The 21,866-nt window shown below is 54.0% G+C and overlaps 1 protein-coding gene and 1 long non-coding RNA gene across 2 annotated transcripts; one reads left to right on the top strand and one right to left on the bottom strand.

Annotated features, from left to right (window-relative positions):
• Nucleotides 1-1,011: 1,011 nt before the first annotated feature.
• On the top strand, nt 1,012-6,327 carry SUPT4H1 (SPT4 homolog, DSIF elongation factor subunit). The gene is made up of 5 exons (XM_019981923.2): nt 1,012-1,128; nt 1,541-1,647; nt 4,496-4,551; nt 4,829-4,882; nt 5,317-6,327. Exons 1-5 carry the CDS (start codon nt 1,060-1,062, stop codon nt 5,382-5,384), a joined length of 354 nt encoding a protein of 117 aa, XP_019837482.1. The 5' UTR covers nt 1,012-1,059; the 3' UTR covers nt 5,385-6,327.
• A 15-nt stretch (nt 6,328-6,342) lies between these two features.
• Nucleotides 6,343-11,828, bottom strand: LOC139177501 (uncharacterized). The gene is made up of 2 exons (XR_011561901.1): nt 11,392-11,828; nt 6,343-7,324 (listed from the first exon to the last, which is right to left on the bottom strand). It is a non-coding gene; the product is annotated as an uncharacterized lncRNA (long non-coding RNA).
• Between the last annotated feature and the right edge of the window lie 10,038 nt (nt 11,829-21,866).

Genomic DNA, 21,866 nt, shown 5'->3' with positions numbered 1-21,866 from the left:
GAAGAAGCTCCGTTTCCATTCAGGAGGCCTGGTTGGGAAGATAGAGCAGCGGGGCCTGAAACCATCTATACCCCACAGTTCCAGTCTAGATAAACACAGATGAACGTCCTCTGCCTACTCGTGGGACTACCGTGAAGCTCAAGGGAGCTGGTGCTACGTGGGTATGGAGATTTCCATAGAGCCTGCAGGGGCTTATCCTCTTCTCACAAAAAGCGTTTTCCCTTCCTGCTTCATCGGGAAAGGTTTGGTAGAGGTGGGGGTTGTCTGGTGCCAGTTTTGAACCAGACAGCAAGGCATTTGTGCACCCTATAGGAAACAACACGATCTGAAGTAGAGGAACTGGATCTAAACGCTAAAAGCTGCACAAAGCGTAAATTATCAGTTGGAACGAGGAAACTTACATAAAGAGTTCTTAGAAATAAATACTCATTTTTTTTTTCGGAAGTCGGCTCACAAAACAGCATTCCTGTGGACGCAAAGGGAAACCCAATCACTCGCTGGCAGGAAACCCGATCACTTGCTGGTAGGAAACTCGATCACTCGCAGGTAGGAAACCCAATCACGCTCTGGCCTTTAGGAAACCCAATCACGCTCTCGCTGCTAGGAAGGAGGGGGGCGGTCCCTGAACTTCTCATCTCCGCTGAGATAATCCAGAGGGAGACAGTGGACTCTCTGGCCCTCCACTCTTAAGACAGGAAGACAAAAAAACACCTCAGCTGTCATCCGGGACGCTCCAGGGGACCAGCGGTCCAGGTCAGACCTTCCGGCCCGCGGCGTGCTCCCGCGCAGGCGCCAACCGTGCCGCCCCGCCCCTCGGGCCCCGCCCACACGCTCGATGGCTGCGCACTCTCGCCCCCGCGCCTGCCCAGGTGCCTCTCGGCCGGCCCCGCCTCCTGGCGGGAGAAACCATATCAAAGGCGGGGGACGGGGGCGGGGCCGCCGCGCCGGAAGGGGAAGTCTGAGGCAGAGGAAGTGCAGGTATTCTGGGTAATTTTTACTATTTATCCGCAGGGAGAGGTGATTGTGGCTCATTCCTTCGTTGATCTTCGTTGCGAGAGGATGGCCCTGGAGACGGTGCCGAAGGATCTGCGGCATCTGCGGGCGTGTCTGCTGTGTTCGCTGGTCAAGGTGTCTGTCGGGGACCTGGTTGTACTGGCTGACGGGAGACCAATCTGGGGGAAAGAGGGCGGAACAGATGTGAGGGAACAGTGAAAAAGAAAGTCGGATCCAGGGCCCGGAGGGTGGCAGAGTGTGGGAAGGAGCAGGAGGCCATCGTTTACTTCAGCAGGGACACTGCTAGGTTGTGCAGCCGTGGGCAGGGGCCTCTCACATGCCTTTGCAACTTCAGCTTTCAGCAGAGGCGTAACTATAACAAGAAAAGGGGTGTGAGAGTGGAACTTAGGCAAGGGGCTGTAGGAATGGTGGGTGGGGGGCATGATGAGACGGCCAACATAGGGAGCTTTGTGCTTCAGCAGGCAGAAGTATGGAAAAGTGTTTTTTCTTTTGGCTCAGCTTTCTTTTTTTTTTTTCCTCTCCCAAGACTATAGACCAGTTTGAATATGATGGCTGTGACAATTGTGATGCATACCTTCAGATGAAGGGTAACCGAGAGATGGTTTATGACTGCACCAGCTCTTCTTTTGATGGGTAAGCCCTTTGGATTGCTACATTCATTCTTTATATTACCCCCACCCCACAAAGTAAATTTGGACAGACTGTTGAGACTCAATATGAGTTGGTCTCAGTTATTTTGAGACATACTAGTGCTGTGCTGTCCAGTACATTTTGAACATACTGGTTTAAAGGAACTATATTACTGAAGTTAATTTAGTTTTTGTCGTTACTCCTTTAACATGGCTATAGAAACTTTAAAAACGAATTGTGTGGCTTTCATTATATTTCCACTGGACAGTTCTTCACTAGACTATTAGGGAATTTCTGGTAGGAATTGTATTTGTCTCGTGCACTGTCAACCTGGCATAGGGCCTTAATATATGTTTATTAAATGCAGGAGGATCTTTTTTGAAAATGAAGGGTAAATTTTGGCCCCAAAGCTGATACTTTTAGATATGTCTAAGAGGACCTATGAGAAAAAGTTTTCACTTAGTGAGATTATCCAGTGGGGGCAGGGGAATGAGAGAAACCTAAGTTGGATGGGTCTCAGTTTTCCTTCCCTAAGGGAGGAGCCAGGAGGCAGTATTCTTTGGGGTTAAGGAGGGCCTGTTAAGTTTCTTTTGGTCTCTAGGCCAATGAAGGGTTTATACATGAACTGGGCCCAAACCCGTGCTTGCTAAAACTACTTCAAGGTGGGCCCACTTCATTCTTCTTTGTTTTCCTTTAAGGGAGAGTAAAGGATTGGGCAGAAAAGATGTTTCATGGAACCTTTACTTTGTACATGTATAGACATGCAGGTACACGCTTAGATACTCCAGTTCTTTTGTTTGTTTGTTAGCACATCTCATTTCTTCTCCTCCCAGCCCCTGGCAATCACCATTTAACGTTCCTGTGAATTTGATTACTCTAGGTACCTCATATAAGTGGAATCATACAACATTTGTCTTTTTGTGATTCGCTTATTTCACGTAGCATGATGTCTTCAAGGTTTATCCATGTTCTAGCATGTGTCAGGATTTCCTTTTTAAGTGTAATGCTATCCCTTTTTAGGTATATACCAAATTTTAATTATCTGTGTATCTATCGATGGACACTTGGATTGCTTCTACCTTTTGGCTGTTAGGAATAATGCTGCCATGAATATGGGTTTACAAATACCTCTTTGAGTCCCTGCTTTCTTCCACTTCTTTGGGGGTATATGTCCAGAAGTAGAATTGCTGGGTTATTCTGTTGAACATTTTGAGACGCTGCTGTACTGTTTTCTGTAGCAGCAGTTTTACGTTGCCACCAGCAGAGTACAAGGGTTCCAGTTTCTCCACATCTTTGTCCTCACCTGTTGCTTTGTTTTTGTTTTGTTTTTGGTAATAGGAATCCTATTGGGTGTGATGTGGTTATCTTATTGTGGTTTTGATTTGCATTTCCTTAATGGTTAGTGAGGTTGAGCATCTTTTCGTATCTTTATTGGCCATTTATATATCTTCTTTGGTAAAATGTCTCTTCAAGTTTTTTACCCATTTTTGATCTTTTGTTATTGAGTTGTAGGAGTTATTTATGTATTTTGGTGCATATTAAGATTTGAAGAATAAGTATATCCAAGGCTAAAGAAGATTAGAGGAGGGCTTGATAAAGTCAGCCAGAAGTGGAGGAGATAAGCATATGAATCAGGCTCTTAATAAAGAAAAGAAGTATAGGATTTTTGAGGAGGTCAAGGTGATAAAAAAGAAAGGGATTGACTTGGGCAAAGGAATGGAGTCGGTAAAGCAGGGTATGTTTGGAGAGTGGTGGGGATTCTGATTAGATTAAATCATCAGATTGGATTAACAGGCACTGTGAGGCTGGAAGAATAGATTTTGAAGGACAGAAGGACAGAGGAAAATACACATTTGGTCATGAGAACAGCCTGTGTACATGCCTACCCCAGATTGGTCTGCCAGGCCAGAGTGGGCCTTACCCTACTTGCCACCTCTAGAGATGAGGTCAGTTCCACTCAAAGCATATGACTGCGAATATAGGATTTGGATGGGGAGGGAGGCTTCCTAAGTAAGAATCCAAGATTGTTAGCAAGAGAAGGAGAAGTGGCTACTGAGGAGGCAGTCAACAAACATCAGTGCAGGTCTGTCCCAGGAGGCAGTCAGTAAATAATCTGATTGAATGAGGGGGGTGACAGAAATGACCTCTGTAGCTTCTGAAAGCACCTGAAGCTTACCTGTCATGCTCAGTAGCAGGCTTCTGGCCCTTTCTGTGGCCTGTGCTCTGGGTTTACAGCTACCCTGGGAGGAATGATTAGGATAGTAAGGAGAGCTAATGTTTATTTAGCATCTACTCTGTGCTAGGGCTCTTTCGTGTATTAGCTCACCCTTTTAATTTCATCTTAAGTTCTGAGGGAGCTCTTCATATGCAAGTCAGGCTGGACAGCTCATTAGAGGCAGAGCTTGATTAAATCTAACTTGTTTCTACTAAGGGGACCTACTGTTTAGACTCAGCCTCCCCTTTGCCCTGGGCCCCAGCCTTCAGTGGTCGTGCTGGTTGTAATCAGCCATCTACCTCGAAAGCTGTCCCACCCCCTGGGGCATCAGTCTTTTCAGGGGGGGTGAGTGATGACTGACCTGTGACTGGGGCCAGGGAGTTAAGCCCGAGCACTCTCAGTACTAGCTCTTGAGTCAGTTCCTTCCCAGCACTGGAACTGTGCAGAGTCTTCCTTGCTTCCTGGTAGAAGCTCATTTCTTGGCTTTTCCTGAGGTTTCCTCTCCCAGAACTGCTGTGCTAGCTGGGAACGAGGTGAAGGTGGGCATGGGGCCCGGGGTGGGCTGGGCAGTGCCCTCAGCCTCGCTTTCTCCAGTGGAGGCGGCTCAGGCTGACTCTGTTTCTTTCCCTTTCCTAGAATCATCGCGATGATGAGTCCAGAGGACAGCTGGGTCTCCAAGTGGCAGCGAGTCAGTAAGTGTCTCCCTTTGTCTTTATCCTGGCCTAGATGTATTGTCTGGGCTGGGTTGGGGGAGCCTTCAATCAACGGGTAAGTGGCCCCAGAGTGAGAAAGATGGGGTCGGAGGAAAGCCACGAAAAGTGTCCTGTGCCCTGTCATTTAAAGCTTGTAGCCAAAAGAAGCAACTGCTGTTCTCTTAGAGTTGCAGCATTTCTTTGATTTTTAGCTTAAGGTTGTGTGTGGTCTTTTGTCGTAACTGACTCTTAACCGCAGTCTCTTCTTCTCTTTCAGGTAACTTTAAGCCAGGCGTGTATGCAGTGTCGGTCACTGGTCGCCTGCCCCAAGGTAATAATAATTATAGTAACAGCCCTTGTTCATTTATTGTGCCAGGCTTTATGGAAGTTTCTCATGTGAATTAATGCCAGTGCTCATGACTCTCTGAGGGAACCAAAGCTTCAGAGAGGTTAAATAACTTGTCCAAGATCCCCCAGTTGGTAAGGAGCCAGAATTTCCACCCAGGCATTCTGGCTCCGGAACCCTTGCTTTTGACAGCTACAGTGTGTCTCCCGTTGTCTTCCTGTTCTTACTAAGTCATTGACAAGCATGTGCCTGGGTCATCAAGGGGGTGACACTCCAGCCACGCAGTTCTGATGAGCAGTCCAGAAATCCAAGTTTGCCTAGATCGTACCACTCCGTCCCCTCACCATGTGGGAGCCAGGGGACCCTCCTTGTCTTCTGACTCTTCTCCCCTCACAGAGCTGTTTCTCTTCCCACTGCAGGAATCGTACGGGAGCTGAAGAGTCGAGGCGTGGCCTACAAGTCCAGAGACACGGCCATAAAGACCTAGGAAGGCGCATGGCTGCCAGCATCTTGCCTCCTCATCTCTGCCGCCGTTTGTTTTCTGTCATGGAGCTAAATGGGCAGAACTTGAAACACATCCCGCCCTCCGATATTAAGACTCGGCTGACTCAACAGATCAGCCCAATGTGTCCTTGGGCCATTTTTACCCTCTTTGGACTACTGTGGGGGGTGGGTAGAGACTGAGTTCCATGGGGAGTAGGATGCTAGTTTTCCTACCTACAGCCCAGGGCTGCACCCTTGCTCATAGGCAGGACTCTGGGTCAGATGGCAATAAACATGAACCCCTAGAAATGTTCTCAAGCCCACAGCAGAAGCCTTCTTGCCCTCTTTCCCTTAGCTGGGCGCAGTAAGAACGCACTGCCCAGTAGGCATCTTCCCAGAGCAGCAGAGCCCTTCTGCTCTTCGCGATCCGTCTCTGAGCCTCCAGGGTTGTAGCCTTTCAAACGTGCTTCCCTGGGTCTCGGAAGGTCTGCTGTCCTGAGTCTAGGCAGCCGTATCAGCCTGGTATCCTGGTGTCTGTGGTTGCCGCCTTCTGCCCTCTAGACCTGGCACAGCAGGTATCCCTTAAAATCCTGAGGGCAAATAGTACTTGTGCAAGTATTATTTGCCCTTGGCCACGTTTAATACCTTTTTTCTCTTCTTTGTTCATTTCTTCCTATACTTCAGGCGCACCAGTGGCACCCGTGACCTCCCCCTGCCCACCTTCCCAATGTCCCCCTAATTGGAGACCCTCAGGTTACTGTTGGGTCCTGCTCTGGTTAGTTCGGGCCTCCCCAGGAGGTGGGCCTCTCCTTTTGTCTCTGGCCTAGTAGGGGTTCTTGAGTCACGTCATGCTACTGGCCAAGGTGAATTATTTGTTTTAGAATTAAATATTTATCATAAATTCTCATCTATTTAAATTTCTGTAATAAATCCTGTTAGTGTCCCCATTTTTGTTGTTACTGTTGTCATTTATTTGGCTTCTCCAGGTCTTAATTGTGACATGTGGGATCTAGTTCCCTGACCAGGGTTTGAACCCAGGCCCGCTGCATTGAGAGCATGAAGTCGTAGCCACACGACCACCCGGGAAGTCCCAGGGTCCTCATTTTTATTTCCCTAAGTTTCTTGCTCCCCATCTGTTCAGAACGAAAGTGATTACATTTCATTTACTTCACGATTTTTGTGATTATGAAAATAAAGTGATGTGAAAATTCTGTAACTTCAGTTTTATAAAAGGTAACATTCACTCTTTTATTAGCCATTCTTAAATATATATCCACAACATGTGTGAAAGTCACTCAGTTATGTCAACTCGGCAACCCCATGGACTGTAGCCTGCCAGGATCCTCTGTCCATGGAATTCTCCGGACAAGAATACTGGAGTGGGTAGCCTTTCCCTTCTCCAGGGGATCTTCCCAACCCAGGGATCGAACCCAGGTCTGCATTGCAGGCGGATTCTTGACCATCTGAGCTGTATACAGTCAACCAAAGTAGCGGGGAGTACTGTGTGAGGGCTGGCACGGAGGCTGAGCTCTGACTCAGGAGCCAAGGGGCCTGCACTGGGGCTGTGTCTCTTAGCCACCTGGTGTTGCTAGTGAGTCAGTGTCTCTCTCTTACCTGTGACCTGGAGTGTGTGGGAGGGCGGGGAGACGCTGCCTCACCAGTGACCCTCCGCATCCCTTGTGCTCTCTCAGGCCCAGGGAAGGAAGCTGGGCGCGACCCGGCTGCTCACGTCGTCCGCCCCAGGTCCTCTTCCATCTGGAACCATTTTCTCTGATGCCTTCGAGCTCAGGGAGTGTTCCGTTAACTCCAATCCCAGCTGAGTTTTTCTAGGACTTCCCCAGCCCAGCAAGCTGACGGAGCTCCAGGGGTAGTGGTTTCTGTTCTTCGGTTTCAGTCTGAAAGGGGCCTTGGGAAGCAGCCCCACCAGGCCGGAGCTGACATGTCCTGCAGGGAAGAAGTGGGTTTTACCAACAGTGCCCGGGCCGTGCAGCCAACGCCCCACTTTCACTGGCGTTCTCAGAAAGTCCCTTGGAAATCCCCCGGCAGCCGTCCTGCGTGTCTGACCCGGACGTAGCTGTTCTGTGAGAATGGAAACAGTTGGGGGGGGGGGTGGGGCAAGGGGAGCTGTGCACAAATAACCGCACTCACGCTGCCTCAGCTCCACACCAGAGGGGCCCTAACTGTCAGCTCCGCAGGAAGCCAGAGACACAGGCGCTGGCGGTTGTGGGGGAGGGCCGGCCCATCACGGTGACCGGATTTCACAGACTGGGGTGCCGGCAGCCTCTTCCTGGGAGCTGCCTCTGAATCCACCTTCTGGCTTTCTCTGGTCCTGGAACCCACTCAGGAGCCCAGACAGGCGAGGAGGCGCTGGAGGCTCATCCCCTGTCAGGAACCTAACAAAGCTGGAATCCTGACCCAGGGATGGAACCCGGGTCTCCTGCACTGCAGGTGATTTAGTCTTCCCTGTGGGCTCAGACGGTAAAGAATCCGCCTGCAGTGCAGGAGACCTGCGTTTGATTTCTGGGTCGAGAAGATCCCCTGGAGAAGGGAATGGCTACCCACTCCAGTATTCTTGCCTGGAGAATTCCACGGACAGAGGGGCCTGGTGTGCTACAGTTCACAGGGTAGCGAAGACTGGGTCTCCCCAAAATGGAGGGGTTGACTGACGGTGCATGCAGCTTCCAGCCCAAAGCAGGGATAGGTAGCTGATAGAACAAGGGTCAGAAGACTCTGGTCTTGGAGGGAGCAGTTTCCCTAAGAGTAGTGGGATGGGCTGGTGAGGGCCTAAATTCAAACCATTCTCTTCAGGTTTGGGCACCGAGGCCTCACTCCTCTGGCCTGGTCGTTACCTTCATATTCCCAGTCTGTCCGTGACCTGCCATTCGGTCCTCAAGTCCCTTCCATGACACCTGGTTCGTGTGTGTGTGTGTGTGTGTGTGTGTGTAAAAGAGTCAGGTAGAAAATGTTTAAGAACAGCTTAACATCTCACTGTCTGGCACTCTGGTTCATATTTAGAATCAGTAAAGTCTTTCATTTAAACAGCCTTTTAGGGACTTCCCTGCTGGGGCAGTGCTTAAGAATTCACCTGCCAATGCAGGGCACATGGGTTTGATCCCTGGTCCAAGAAAATCCCACCGGCCTCGGGGCAACTAAGCGCGTGCACCACGACTGCTGAGGCCCGGCGCCTAGAGCCAGTGCAACGGGAGACGCCACCACAGAGAGAAGCCTGAGCGCCTCAATGCAGAGTAGCCCCCCACTCACCACTCCTAGAGAAAGCTTGCACATGGCAACGAAGACCAAGAACAGCCAAGAAAAAAAAAATACCCAGTCCTCCCAAAATACCCCCCAAAACAAAAAAAATGGCATTTTACAAGCTGACAAAAGGGCTTTCACATCCATTATCTTATTTAATCCCCGACAAAGCCCCCTGTGTCATGGTTAACGTCCCGAGGGAACGATGAGGAGACGGAGGCTCTAAGAAGTAGAGGGACTGGGCCACGATTAAGCGGTGGAGCCTTAGCTCAGGAAATGCATTGCCTACACCCAGTTTAGGGCTGTGTTCTGACACGGTTCTCCCCAAACGCAGCAGCTTTGCTCCCCTTGTGATTTTTCCACAAACCAGCAAGTTACATGTCCCTGCACATGGAGCCGCCGCAACCACCCTACTCTCACTACCTACCTCTCTAGTCTTCAAATCTAAAATTGGCCAGGGACGGGGAGGAAGTATGGGGAGGATGGCCCAGGGAGGAGATGCTTGGGGGTTACAGAAGGATCCCCGTGTGGAGCATTGGGAAACTGGTCCAGGCCTGCCGATCCCGCCTGGCCGCAAACTCTGTTCTGTCCATCCGCTCTCAGGGATCCGCTGCCCTCTGCCAGACCCTCTCCAGCCTCCCCTGCCTTTTTTCTGCTGGCTGCCACCCTCCATCTGCGCAGGGTTATGGCAGCTTCACCCTCCACTGGAACCAGGGGCGATGTCGCTGCCTCCCAGCCCTGCTGCCTCCACCGCCCACTAGCCCTGACCTTTCTAAGTCACTTGACTTCTCCAAAAGTAAGTTTCCTCTTTATAAAACGCAGTTGACAAAACCTTGGTCTCAGGTGACAGGACAGCGGTTCCTTGTGAAAGGCGGGGTTGGAAGAGGGCACAGGGGCCCCTGAGGCGCTGGTTATCGTCTGTGTTTGGATCTGGATGCTAGTAACACAGGTCGATTCTCTTTCTGGAAATTTCCCGAGTTACACACTCACCATTTGTTCACTTTTCTGTTTATAAGTTATAATCAAAATACTGAAAGATGAATCGGCAATTTTTATCTTAGGATAGTCTTAAAAATCAAATGTAAGCATTCAGGTAAGAGCAATTTGAGAGCTGTGACTTCTAAGGCTGTACATGGGACTTCCATGTAAAGTCATCCCCCTCTAGATAAGTTCTAAGTAAGAATGTCATCACTCTAACCTTCTTGGGCAATAGATCTTCAAGTGTATCTATCATTCACAAATTTATCAAAACTGCAACATTTTCCTTCAAGTACCATGGCTTTTTATCTTAATCTCTTTGTTCTTTCAATTTTTATGACCTACTTTGTATTTTTTTTAAACATATGTACTTCCTTTCTATTTGGATCTGAGATTGTGAATGTCATTTAACCTCTACTTGGCTTTGATCATTTGTTATAAGACCTCCATTTTTGTATAATGTGATGAAATGACTCTGGGACTAATTAGTTTTCTCCTCTTGGATCCATGTCAGCCTGTCAGATGTAACTTTTGCTGCTCATGAGTGGCTGGCCCCTTCAGTTTTTTTTTTTTTTAATTATTTATTGGCTGCTCTGGATCTTCATTGCTGTGTGCAGGCTTTGTCTAGTTGCAGTGAGCAGAGGCTCCTCTTGGCTGTGGGGGGCGCAGGCTTCTCATTGTGGTGGCTTCTCTTGTAGCAAGGGCTCTACAGCACGGGCTCAATACTTGTGGTGCTTGGGCTTAGTTGCTCCAGGGCAGGTAGGATCCTCCTGGACCAGGGATTGAACCAATGTCTCCTGCGTTGGCAGGCGGATTCTTAACCACCGGATCACTCGGGAAGTCCTTAGTTCAGTTCAGTTCAGTCGCTTAGTCGTGTCCGACTCTTTGCGACCCCATGAATCGCAGCACACCAGGCCTCCCTGTCCATCACCAGCTCCCGGAGTTCACTCACATTCAGTCTTGTTTGAACTAGGAGAACAGATAGCCTCACTGATAAAAACTGCTGCTGTGTGAGCCAGTAAGACTTGGACTGAGGAAGACAGCACATGGCCCTTGGGGCTCAGAGGCCTTCACCACTGGGAGGTGGAGGTCCAGGTCATTGTGGCAGGGGAAAGAGTGAAGGCAGGTCACGCAGAGAATGCGCGGGCTGGGAGAGTCATGACAGGCCTCACTGTATGGACACAGAGACCGAGCCCCGGAGTCAGGGCTCAGCCTGCCCTCAAGAGGGGCCACTGCGACTTTGTGTGTCCTCCACTGCCCGATTCAGCACCTTTCACCTATAGATACCGCTGTTTTTCTTTGCTTTAAGATTTCAGGAAGCAGGAACTGAGTGCAGAGAAAACGCTACCCCGGGCTGCTGGTACCTCGATGCTAGAACCTCTGAGCATACAATAGAAACCATCTCCCCTGTAGACCTGGGCATTCCTAGTCTCAGCACTGCCCACCCCTGAGTGGAGCGCAGGCCTTACAGGAGCATGGACACAGGACTTGAAGCCCTGGCTTTCCTTGGGTGGCCATCCCACAGCAGAGGGAGGCCTGTTAGAAGTCAGGGAGCCAAAAGGCTGCTTCGAGTCCTTGTGCGGCTTCCTGACTGCTTCCTCTCCCTCCTCTGCACTAAGTCTTGTGCTCCAGAGAGAACTGGGTCGGGGGGAGATTAGGAACAGCTTTGGACACCAGGGTGGGGAGACCCCAGCTCCTCTCCAAAATGGAGGCCCTATCCCTTCTTCCCCAAACCCAGCCGCTGCCGCCCTTTCAACCCCTCCCCCGAGCCCGGAAAATACCTGAAAGGAAGTGGGTGCTCTGGGCCAGTAGCCGGAAGAGGGGGTTTAACTGTCACCTGGTCCCTGGGGGGCTTGAGTGGCAGAGGGCAGAGGGGAAAATGCAAATCTATGCTTGGGAGAGAGAAGAAGTCCACGGGGAGGTTGAGGCTGGCCGCCGAGGCCCAGCCTTCCTCCTGGGCTTGTGGTCCCCCTCTGGGGCCTGATCACAGGCCCGGGAGAAGCCAGCAGCTGCCTCCGCCCACCCTGGGCAGGCACTTTCTCTGGGCATCTGAGTAGACTCACTTCCTCAGCCCTGCACCCCGGGGGAGCAGGAGGAGGGAGTGGGGTCTGGAGCTCCTAGAGCCAGGCAGACGGTGAGGAGCTGGAAGGGGTCCAGGTGGGCACTGACTCACCTGCTGACAACCTGGGAGAGCGCCTACTGCGTCTGCAGCAGGGGGCCAAAGCTCAGACTGGAAGACCCCTCCACCCTGCAGCAGGGGGGCCTAAGCTCAGACTGGAAGACCCCCCCACCCCGCCCCGCCCCTGCAGCAGGGGGGCCTAAGCTCAGACTGGAAAGACCCCCCCACCTGCCCGCCCCGGCCTCCGCACTTCTCCTCCCCCTACCAGAGGCCAGAACTGGGGACCACGTGGTGTCCCAGGCCAGGGATCTTCACAGCCACTGGGAGGCAGAATAAAAGGAAGAAGCGGCCCTCGGGCTAGAACTTCCACAGTCATAATTTGTTCTGTAGGGATGACAATTACTCGGTTCAAAAACTTGGCCACCTGCATGATCGCATTTGCTCCTCAGTACCATCCTGTGGGGCATTATCTCCCTCTCACAGATGGGAAAACTTGAGTTTCAGGGAACATGGTTTGCCCAAGGTCCGTGGCCAGGCAAGGCTGTACGGGGGGTTGGTTTTCAGCCCAGCTGTCCTCAAGGCGCCTCTTCGGTTCCTCCGCGGCAGATGGGGACCCAGGCACAAAACTGGGGCAGGGGTGAGAGCTAGTTCTTCCTTTCGCCCCCTCGAGCCCCAGTCTGCAGGTGCGGGTCTGCCGACTGCAGTACCAAGGTCTTTGGGGACAAGGCGTCCACTTCACTCCCGGGCTCACTGGCCCATGGACCCCTCCTGGAGGGCCTGGGCCCCTGGCCCTGTCCCCACTCCCCGTTTGGCCCCAGGACTCTCCCCAGCACCCCTTCCCCCTCCCTGCAGCCGCAACCCCAGGACACAGCGGCCTGCGCCCCATTGGCCGGCCTGGGAGCATTTGCCCTTATTTGGCCAGGCTGCTCCAGGCGGCCTCCACCCCCAGGCCAGCCCCCGCAGGCCCGTCTCTCTCACTTCGTCTTTTTGAGGTTTGGCTCTGGGGCCCTGGCGGGCGTCGCTTCAAACGCACTTTCTGGTTGAGTCACTTTTTTAACGGCTCCAGGGCTGTGAGCTGCCGCAGCGGCCACTGCAGAAGCAGCTTCCAGCCCTGGTGGTCACCACCCCCCACCCGACAATTTTAACGGGTTCTGAGGGAAGAAGCTGGGGTGGCCCCTCGCTGTTGACCACTTGGGGACCCACTTAGACCCCTCTGTACCCCCCCACTCCCGAGCCTGGGGCCCAGGAAGTCTGCCCTGGGTTCCTCTCCCTGCTTCTTTTCCAACCCTCTTCTCTGACTGGGCTGGTGGGGAGGGAGGCAGGCTGCCTCTCACTGTCCTGTTGAGTGTCCACGCTGAAGTCCGTGTGGTCCCCTGGGGGACACTTGAACGGAGTTCCTTAGGGAAACAGAAATGGGTTGCTGGCTCTTGGCTGATTTTCAGGAAGGTGAAACTTAACCTCGCTAAGTTTCCGGTTCCTCATCTCTGAGATGAGGATACTCTCATTTACATCACTGGGTCAGCATGATGATCAAATGAGGTTTTATAAAGTTCTTGGCTGCTGTCCTTCCCCACCCCCCGCCCCTCAGCTCTGTGCACACCGTGGAGGTGAATGAAGAAACAGCCCAGAGCAGCTCACAGACAGTCCTCACGAAGCTCTCTGCTCTTCCCACCCGTTCACCTTCTGCTTCTCCAGCTGCCCCTGGGATGTGAGGTCGGCCCCAGAGGGCAGGATGCAGGCAGGAGGGAACAAATAGGCAGAGGAGACCCCCAGCCCCCTGCCCCTGTTCTCAGCCACCAGGAGGGGTGGATTCAGCTCGAGCTCCTTTCCCAGCCACGGCCGTCTCTGAGCTATGGGAGGTCTGCCTGTGAACTCAGTGGGGAAATCCACGGGCAGGTCCTGGGACACAGGCCTGCTGTTTCTTCCTCCAAGGGCCTTGGGGCCCCTTGCTCTTGGGGACTTCCTAGAGTACACACAGGTCCTTGGGTCAATCTCTTCTTCAGTTTTATAGATGAAGAAACAAAGGCTGGGGGTTGGGGGTCAGATTCAGGGATGGGTCCAAAGTCACACTGTGAATAGCCCCAGGGTGGGGACCGGACTCCTGGTCTCCCACTTCCTGGGGTTACCCTCACTTTCGTGGTCCTGATGTTGGGGGTAGGCAATTAGCCTGATGAGAGACCATAGTGGGTTCCAGGCAGGGATGAGCTGACCAGCCCCACTCTTGGGACACACACACACACACACAGAGTTTATTTGTAGCAATTAAAACTGGAGCAGGTGCAGATCTGCACTGAAACCAGGCACCTTCGTACCTTTGTGTGGAGGCAGCCGGGAAGGTGTTTTTTCCAGTCCTTCCTGTGTCCCTAGGGGATCTGGTGGAGGACGTGTCTGGTTCCATGGGCACTCCCACGGCAGTGGTCAGGGTGGTCTTCCTCCTCACACCCACACCCTCTTTCCTACCCAGCCCACCCTGCCTCTTCCTGGATGATGGGGACAAAACCCTGAACCTGGCCCTATGTTGCTTTGTGACCTCGGGCCGCCTTTGGCCTGTCTCTGGTCTTGCAGCTCCATTTCCTCACTCAGGTCAGTTTGCTGCCTGATCCTGACCTCCTCCCTGAGTGTAGCTGGCCTCCCAGGGTTCACCGCACCTGCCTCTCACAGAGCAGCACAGGAGAGCATGAGGTTAAACTTGGAGGATGTCTGGGCTGTGCAGGCAAGGCCAAGGGCAGAGGGTGCCCACCCTCCTTGTCTGGAGGCTGCTCAGCTCTCCTGGTGCCCCTTCCCCTGTCCCCCCAGGCTCTGGGCTGAGACACCAGCCTTCTTAGGTGCTGCAGCGTCCTTGGGGACCTGGCCTGTCAAAGGGCTTTCTTCTTTCAGCCCCTGCTTCCCTTGGCAGCCCCCCCGCCTCAGGGAGCGTGACATCCTAACATTTGGGGCTGCCGACTCCAATCGCCCTTAGCCCCACTGTGCAGCACCGGGGGCTCCATCTCCCTCCTTTGTGGCCAGGCCCGTCCCCCAGCCTCGCCCGAGGGAGGGCGGGCTGCTCTCCCCTGACTTCCTGTTTGTGCAGCGGGCCCGTGGCTTCTCTCTTGTTGTCTCCGCACCAGGCAGGTTATCTGGGCTGCCATCTTTGCCTGTCTGCTGAGTGAGGGCCCTGGGCCTGTGCAGCTGGAGGGGAGGCTTGGTTTTCTTCTCTACTTACCTGTGTAGACAAGACCCTTGAATTTCTCCCACCCTTGGGGTCCATTCTCCCTTGCAGGTGTTATGCCTTCAAAAGGCTGTTTGCTCCCCGTTTCTCCTTGCCCAGTCAACTGCTCCTTTCTCTATCTCCTCACCTTCCAATCCTCTTCCATCTGTGCTCACTTCCTCCAGGAAGCCTTCTCTGATGGGCCCCAGCCACTTAAGCATCTGTCAGTCCAGCCCCATGGGCCCCTCAGCGCCACTCAGAACTGACATGGTCTCGTTGCTACCATTTTATAAGATGTCGGCGTATGTGAAGGCACGTGGTGTGTCTCCTCTCACCCCGCAGATTCAGCTCCTGCTCAAGCAAGAGTCCTGTGTCCCCATTAGGCCTGAAGCCTTGCTTCAGGTACAAGCCACTCACTCACAGTGACACGTGATGCTCCCATGCCCTGCATGTGTATGTGTCCTGGCTTTCAGACTGGGGAGCCCTGAAGACAGGGCTGTGTCCTTTTCTCCTCGGGGACACCTTTACCTGCCCGCAGCCTCAGCCTGGCACACAAAACAGGCTGTCCCCAAGGTCAGCGAGGTCGGGTGGGGCTGGAGATTGTGAGCCTGGCGCCCTCCAGGAGGCCGGTCCTGGACCCAACAACCTCAGGGCCCTGCCCTGGTGGAAAGGTTGGTCTCGCTTTGTTTCTGATGTCAGCGGCCCCATCCCTCCTCCTTCTTAGCTTGGTCCTGACTCCTTTTCCCCTCTTGCTGCCTCTGAGCGAGTTCCAGGAGTGTCAGAACTGGGAAGGACCGTGGAGGACACTCTATAGCAGAGTCTTAGTGAGCCCAGGCTGCCCACTGAGTGCCTGGCTGAGCCCAGACCTGCCAGCCACCACGGGGTGGAGTTGGAAGAATCGACTCAAACTCCTCTCTCCTTCACAAAGAGAGGCCTCCTGTCTCGGCCACCTCCTCAGTCAGCCACTGGCCATCAGCAAGGCTGTTTTCTCTCATCCCGGGGAGCTCTGGAGGCAGGAGTGGGAGTTGCTCCTCTCTTAAGGGCGCCGGTGTCCTGAAGCTACCCCCACCTCCGCACAGTCACCCTCCTAAGCACAGGCCTCAGGTTCCCAAGTGAGCTTCCTCGGGGTTTTTCTAAGGAGGAGCAGGTTGTGTCCGGGGGTGTGCAAGGGGCCTTCCTCAGACTGTAGGCCTGAGCTGGGGTGTCACTTGCAGGGCGTCTGTGTGGGTCTGAGCTCGCTGTGCCTCTCTAGACTGGGGACTGTGAGCCTTCTGGACTCTCCAGGCCCTGTGTGTATATGTGCATGCTTGTGTGTGTGTGTGTATTTGTATATGTAAGTGTGTGTATGTGTATATGTGCATGCATGTGTGTGTTTGTATATGTATGTGTATATGTGTGTGTGCCCATGCATGTGTTTGTATATTTGTGTGTGTATGTATGTGTCTATCCGTGTGTGTACATGTACGTGTGTGTATGAGAGTGTGCATGCGTGTACATGCGTGTGTGCAGGCCTGCGCTCAGTCATTCACTCAGGCCACACCTATGGGCTGTGCAGCACAGAGCAGCCCAGCGCTCCTGTTCGACTCACCTGGGTGGTTCTTACTGTCTCAGTGTTCTTATCTCAGACCCTGACCCTTCCTTGTCTTTGACTTTGTGTCTGGTGTCCACGTTCTCTTCCTTTGAGGCCCAGCAGGGCTGGGGGAGAAGTCCAGGGTATGGAGGTCCTGACCACCCCCGCACCAGTTCCATGCGTCCTCAACCCCAGCCTCAGGATGGAATTAGGGAAAGGCCCAACCCGTCCAGAAACCGCCAGACCCTAGAAGCTCTGTGGTTGGAGAGGCTGAGCCTCCAGCTCTCTCCTTAAAAAAAAAAAAAAAAATCAGTGGTCCTTGGCCTAGAGCATTGAGGTCAGACAGGGAAAGCAGCCTCTGTTGTCACAGAGGGGCAGGCATAAGGGGTGCCCCCCACCCAGCTCGGGTCAGGAGAGAGGCCAGGCTGGGGTTGGGGTCTGTTGAGGGACAAGCGTGTCTCTCAGAAGGAAGCTCAGGTCTGACTTGCCGCAGGTCACACGCTGAGGGAGCCTGCGGCAGAGCTGGGCCCCAAAGCCAGGCCCCCTGGCCTCCAGCCTGTGACTCGTTTGCTGGGACGAAACACCTCTAAGGTGATGACTCTAGTGATACTTTAGACAGAAGCGGGGTGGCAAGATGCTCATGGAGGAGGAACCCTGAAGGGTGGGAGTCTAGGAACCCAGGTTACTGCACGACTCTGATATTCTTATCCTCTTATCGCCTGGGGCAGCCACTTCCCCTCCACCCAGGGTCTGCTGCAGTGGTCTGTTAAAGGAGCACTGTCCCATTTCTGGCCAGCTCATCTTCCTCGCCACTGTCCCTTCAGGCCTGCAGGTGAAGAACCGTGTTTGCCCTTCTCTGTCCTATTTATGGGCCTGGAGGTGGGTAACTATTTTCCAGGTTGAGGGTTGCCAAGCCTGAAGGAAAAGATGCAAGAGAGTTTTCTCCCTTGCTGCCTCCCCGGCAGGCCAGTCCTCTTCTGGGCCTTTGAATCAGGGAGTTCCCGCAGTCTGTGCGTGCCTGGCCTGGAATGGGGGACCCAGAGAAGATGCCCATGGGAAGGAGTCCCTGGGTGATTCTCGTCCATCCTACCTGCTCCCTCACCTCCTTGGCCCTGGCCCAATCCACCCTTCTTGATGCCAGAGCCAAGCTCACTGAGAGGTTTGGAGAATCACTCACCCTAGCCCCCCACCCAGCCCCACACCCCGTTTCCCGCTCCCCCCACCCCCAGCCAGGGGCCCTGGGATGGGCAGCTTCCTGCCTTCCCCATGGGGAAAGCGGGGGTGGCATGCAGGTGGGCGGGCCCTGTGCCCACATCCGGTAGCAGCTTAGAACCTCTGCTCTCCGAGGCTCTCTCCCTCCAGCCCTCCAAGCCCAATGACGCCCAGGCCCTGCCTGAGACCCCAGACCTCATCACTGCCCTGCCCTGCCCTCTTATCCTGACAGGCCCTGCGGGGCATGGGAACACCAAGTCTAGGGTCAACAGGCCCGGTGCGACCCCCACAGCGTGCTGAGGGGGTCTGGTCTCCTGCAGGCGGTGCAGGGGGAGGGGTGCTTTGTGGGGTGCTGGGGGCAACCTGGAGGTTATCGTAATGTGCTGCTCTAGACCCCCATTGGACACCTGTTCCTCAGTGGCCTCTCTGGGCAGCACGTACAGGAGCCGTGGCCCGGTCTGAGTTCCACTGCTGTCCCAAAGGGAGGGGAGTTTTCTGGGCTAGGGTCGGTGGGGGTGGAGCTCAGAGAAAAGGTTCTTCTCTTGTGCTAGAATTTAGGCCCTGAGAGGCAGCCCTTACGTCCTGGAGTCACTCCCATGGCAGCCCCCGGACTTCTGAACTGTCCCCCATGGCTGGTGTCAGGGGGGAAGGGCAGGCCTGGGGTCCCGGAAGCCACCTGCCAGGGTGTGTGCCATGGTCTCTTCAGCCCCCTCCCGCCAATACCCAGCCTTGTCTCTGGTTTCCTGTCAGTCTGTCCTCCCCAGGGAGGGGAGGGGCAGCTAATCGGCACCGCAGTGTGGGGGCGGGCTCCAAGACCGTTGGGCGCCCTGAGATCTGACCCACGTGGCCTCGGGGTTATAAGCCCTGCCCGCCCTGAAGGGAACCCCACTTGGGAGCCTGGAGCACAGGGCTTGCGCCCTTCAGCCCTGCAGCATTAGGTAAGGATCTGAACCTTCACTTCAGCCCCAGCTGGGGATCCTGGACTTTGGGCCTCAAGGGGCGAAGAGGGGCTTGGGCTGCAGGCTTTGGGTGGAGGCGCTGGGGAGGGGCTTGGGAGGCTCTGGTGCCAAGGCTTCCAAGCGGAGCGCTGGGCAAAGAAGGGCAAGACCCCTCAGGTCTACAGCTTCTGTGGTAGGCCAGCACCTCAAAATCCTTGACTTCTCTCTAGACAAGGGAAATGAAAATGGCTCCTAGCCCTCAGTGAAGAAAGAGGGGTCCACGGCTTCAACGGACAAGGGCGGGAGAATAGGGTGGGGATGGCAGAGGGTGAGGAGAGGCTGGAAAGGGGGACTTGGTGTCACGGAGAGGTGCTCAGGTCTCCCTCCACCCAACATGGCCACCATCTCTGTCAAGACAGCCTTGGGCTCCTACATGGGGAGCCACAGCGGTGGGTGGTGAGGGATTCCGGCCTTGGGCTGGAGAGGAGGCCGGGGACCCAGGCCTCTGGTCTGGCTCTGGAGGGCATCACGCCAGGGGTCAGAACCGGGGACTAGGGTGAGGCCTCCTGAGTGGCCACGGTCTCCACCTGAGTGCCCCCGAATGTGGGGGCGATGGGGTGGAGCCGGGTTCGTGGTGGGGGGGGAAGGGAAGAGGGAACCAAAGAGGAAGTGGGGGGAGGGAGGCCCGGTCTGGCGCCATGCTGAGTCACCGCCCACAGGGCCCGGGCAGGCAGGGTGCCGGGCCAGCGGGCAGGGGGCCGGGGTCTCGGGGCGCAGGGGGAGGGCTGGGGGGCCATCGGGCTGGAGCCTGGAGGAAGAGCCGGCGGCCTGAAGAGCACCGCAGACGGACAGACAGACAGTGCAGTCACCCATAAAGTAGAAAGCACTACTAACAGCACTGGAGGGTGTAGTGTTTCCTACTTTATGGATGAGTGTACTGTGGGCTTCGGAGACCACGCCGCCGCCGCCCGCCGTCGCCGAATCCCCCGCCATCGGGACCGCGTGGGACAGGTGAGCCCCGCGGGCGCCCCCCGCACGCCGCCCGGACTCCTGAACGGCCGCCCCTGCCAGCCGTGGCCCGCGTGGAAACGCGGCCTGGGCTCCTCGGCTGCCCCGAGGGCCGGCAGGTGGACGTCTGGACCCGATGCAGCCGGAGAGGTGCCCCTCGAGCGGCCCGGGCGTCGGCGGACGGATGCCGGATGAGCAAGAGGCGGGAAAGGGCGGGAGACGGCATGGAGGCGGGAGCGGTGCCCGGGAACCCGACACTAATAAAGAGTGGACTCCTTCTCTCTTGTCTGAGACTCTTTTGCTGGGTGCGGTGGAGCGAATGGGCTTAGCAGGCACATGGATGCGCAGAAAGGCCGGAGGGAAAGTCACTCTCTCCTGAGAGAAATGGGTTTGGCTCTGCCTAAGAGACCAGAAGGGGGCTCTGGGCTTGGTCGGCTGGTGGCCTGCGGAGGGCCATCCCCGAGGGAGGACCTCCCTGCAAAGGAGGAAAGTGGGCAGGACGTCAAGGGCAGGGCTCTGAGGACCTCCTGCCCTTTACCCGAGCTCCGACCTTGCGCTGCCCTCCACCTGCTTTTCACACCCGCAGACGAAGGCTGCCTACCTTTAAGCTGTAATCTCAGAAAGTCTAGGGGCTCCTTGGTAGTCTAAGAATTGGGAACAAACTCACTGTGGCTCACACACAAAAAGCATCTTATACATAAGACAAGGGCACAGATGCTAATATACAAAGCACACACCAGCACATGAGTGCAATCACACACATGGCCCCATATACATAAGCTATCAGTACAAACTGTATAGGGATTTCCCTGGTGGTCTAGTGGTTAGGACTCTGCGCTTCCACTATGAGGGTGGGGCAGGGTTTGATCCCTGGTTGGGAAACCAAGATCCTACAAGTTGTAAGGTGCAGCCAAGAGAAAAAAAAAAAATTGAAATGGTACCTATACATGGCAGCATGCCACACAGTGACACACAGGGATATACCCACACTCAGGACACACATATATTCAATAGTAAACACACATGCAATGATACAAATACATATAATATGTGTCACAGAAAAGCATACAAATACACATATGGTGACATTCACATAAACACATTGCTTCTGTACACATGAACATACAGTGACACGTTCCTACACAATGAATATACAAGAGAGACATGGTGATGTATATAACTACACATATAGATATAAATAAAACCACGCCATTGTATGTCATTACAGATCCGTGACTGTATGAGAGGGTGCTATATCCATATACATTTAAGATGACTCACATGTTGTAATTTATACACTCACACAACATAGCCTCACATACATATCACACACGTGGATGACGTGACAAGTATATATGCAGTGGCACATACACAGAAACATGCATGCGTGTATACCCAGGGAGGCCCACAGACCCATAATAGCATACACGCATGCATACTTGTATGCGTGTGCATATGTATATAAAGCAACACAATGCCCACATACACAGAGACAAAGTTATGTCCTATATATGTGTACTACACGTACGCATGCACATGATGGCATCTGCATACACCCTGCACGTATGGATCTGTACAGTGATTTAGGGAAGTGAGGATGACACGTCTTCTTCATGCTTCCCCACCACCAAGAGTTCCATCAGCTCTGGCCTAGGTAGAGCCCACTGTCAGGGGCTCTGTGGCTTAGCACTGCTGGTGCTATCCCCAGGGGCTGCCACACGGGGGCCCCCTCCCTTAGGAGAGACTGGCTTGAGCCTCAGGTTTGGAGGGACTGTCTCCGGTCCAGAGGCCTCTCTGAGGTCCTTCCCAACATCCGTGTTCCTGGGGACTCCATCTAGGTCTCTGCGGCCACATAGAGGCTGGTTTAAGAGTGGAGGAGTTCCACATCCTTGTCCCCAAAATGCCATTTTACCATAACAAAAAGGCTTAGGATGAGACAGAAGGTGAGCTTCCTGACAGTTTGGGGCTAAGCCAGCCTAACAAGCCACGTGGCCTTCCCCGCTGGCCTGAGATGGCCAGGTTGCCCCCAGGAGGAAGCAAAAGCAATTATCTCAGCCTATTTCCACCTCTGTCTCCTTGTTTCTCTCCTCTTGTTTTCATTATCTCGATTTCCCTGTCCCTCTTTGTTTCATCTTAAATTCCGTCTTTTCTATTCCTGCCATTCTCCGTGGCTGGATCTCTGTCATGCCAACACCCTGTCTCTGTCTCTACCCGGCTTGGAC

This window comes from Bos indicus, chromosome 19 (genome assembly GCF_029378745.1).
Source record: "Bos indicus isolate NIAB-ARS_2022 breed Sahiwal x Tharparkar chromosome 19, NIAB-ARS_B.indTharparkar_mat_pri_1.0, whole genome shotgun sequence".
Taxonomy (NCBI): Eukaryota; Metazoa; Chordata; class Mammalia; order Artiodactyla; family Bovidae; genus Bos; species Bos indicus.
This window is presented reverse-complemented; position numbering and strand designations above follow the sequence as displayed.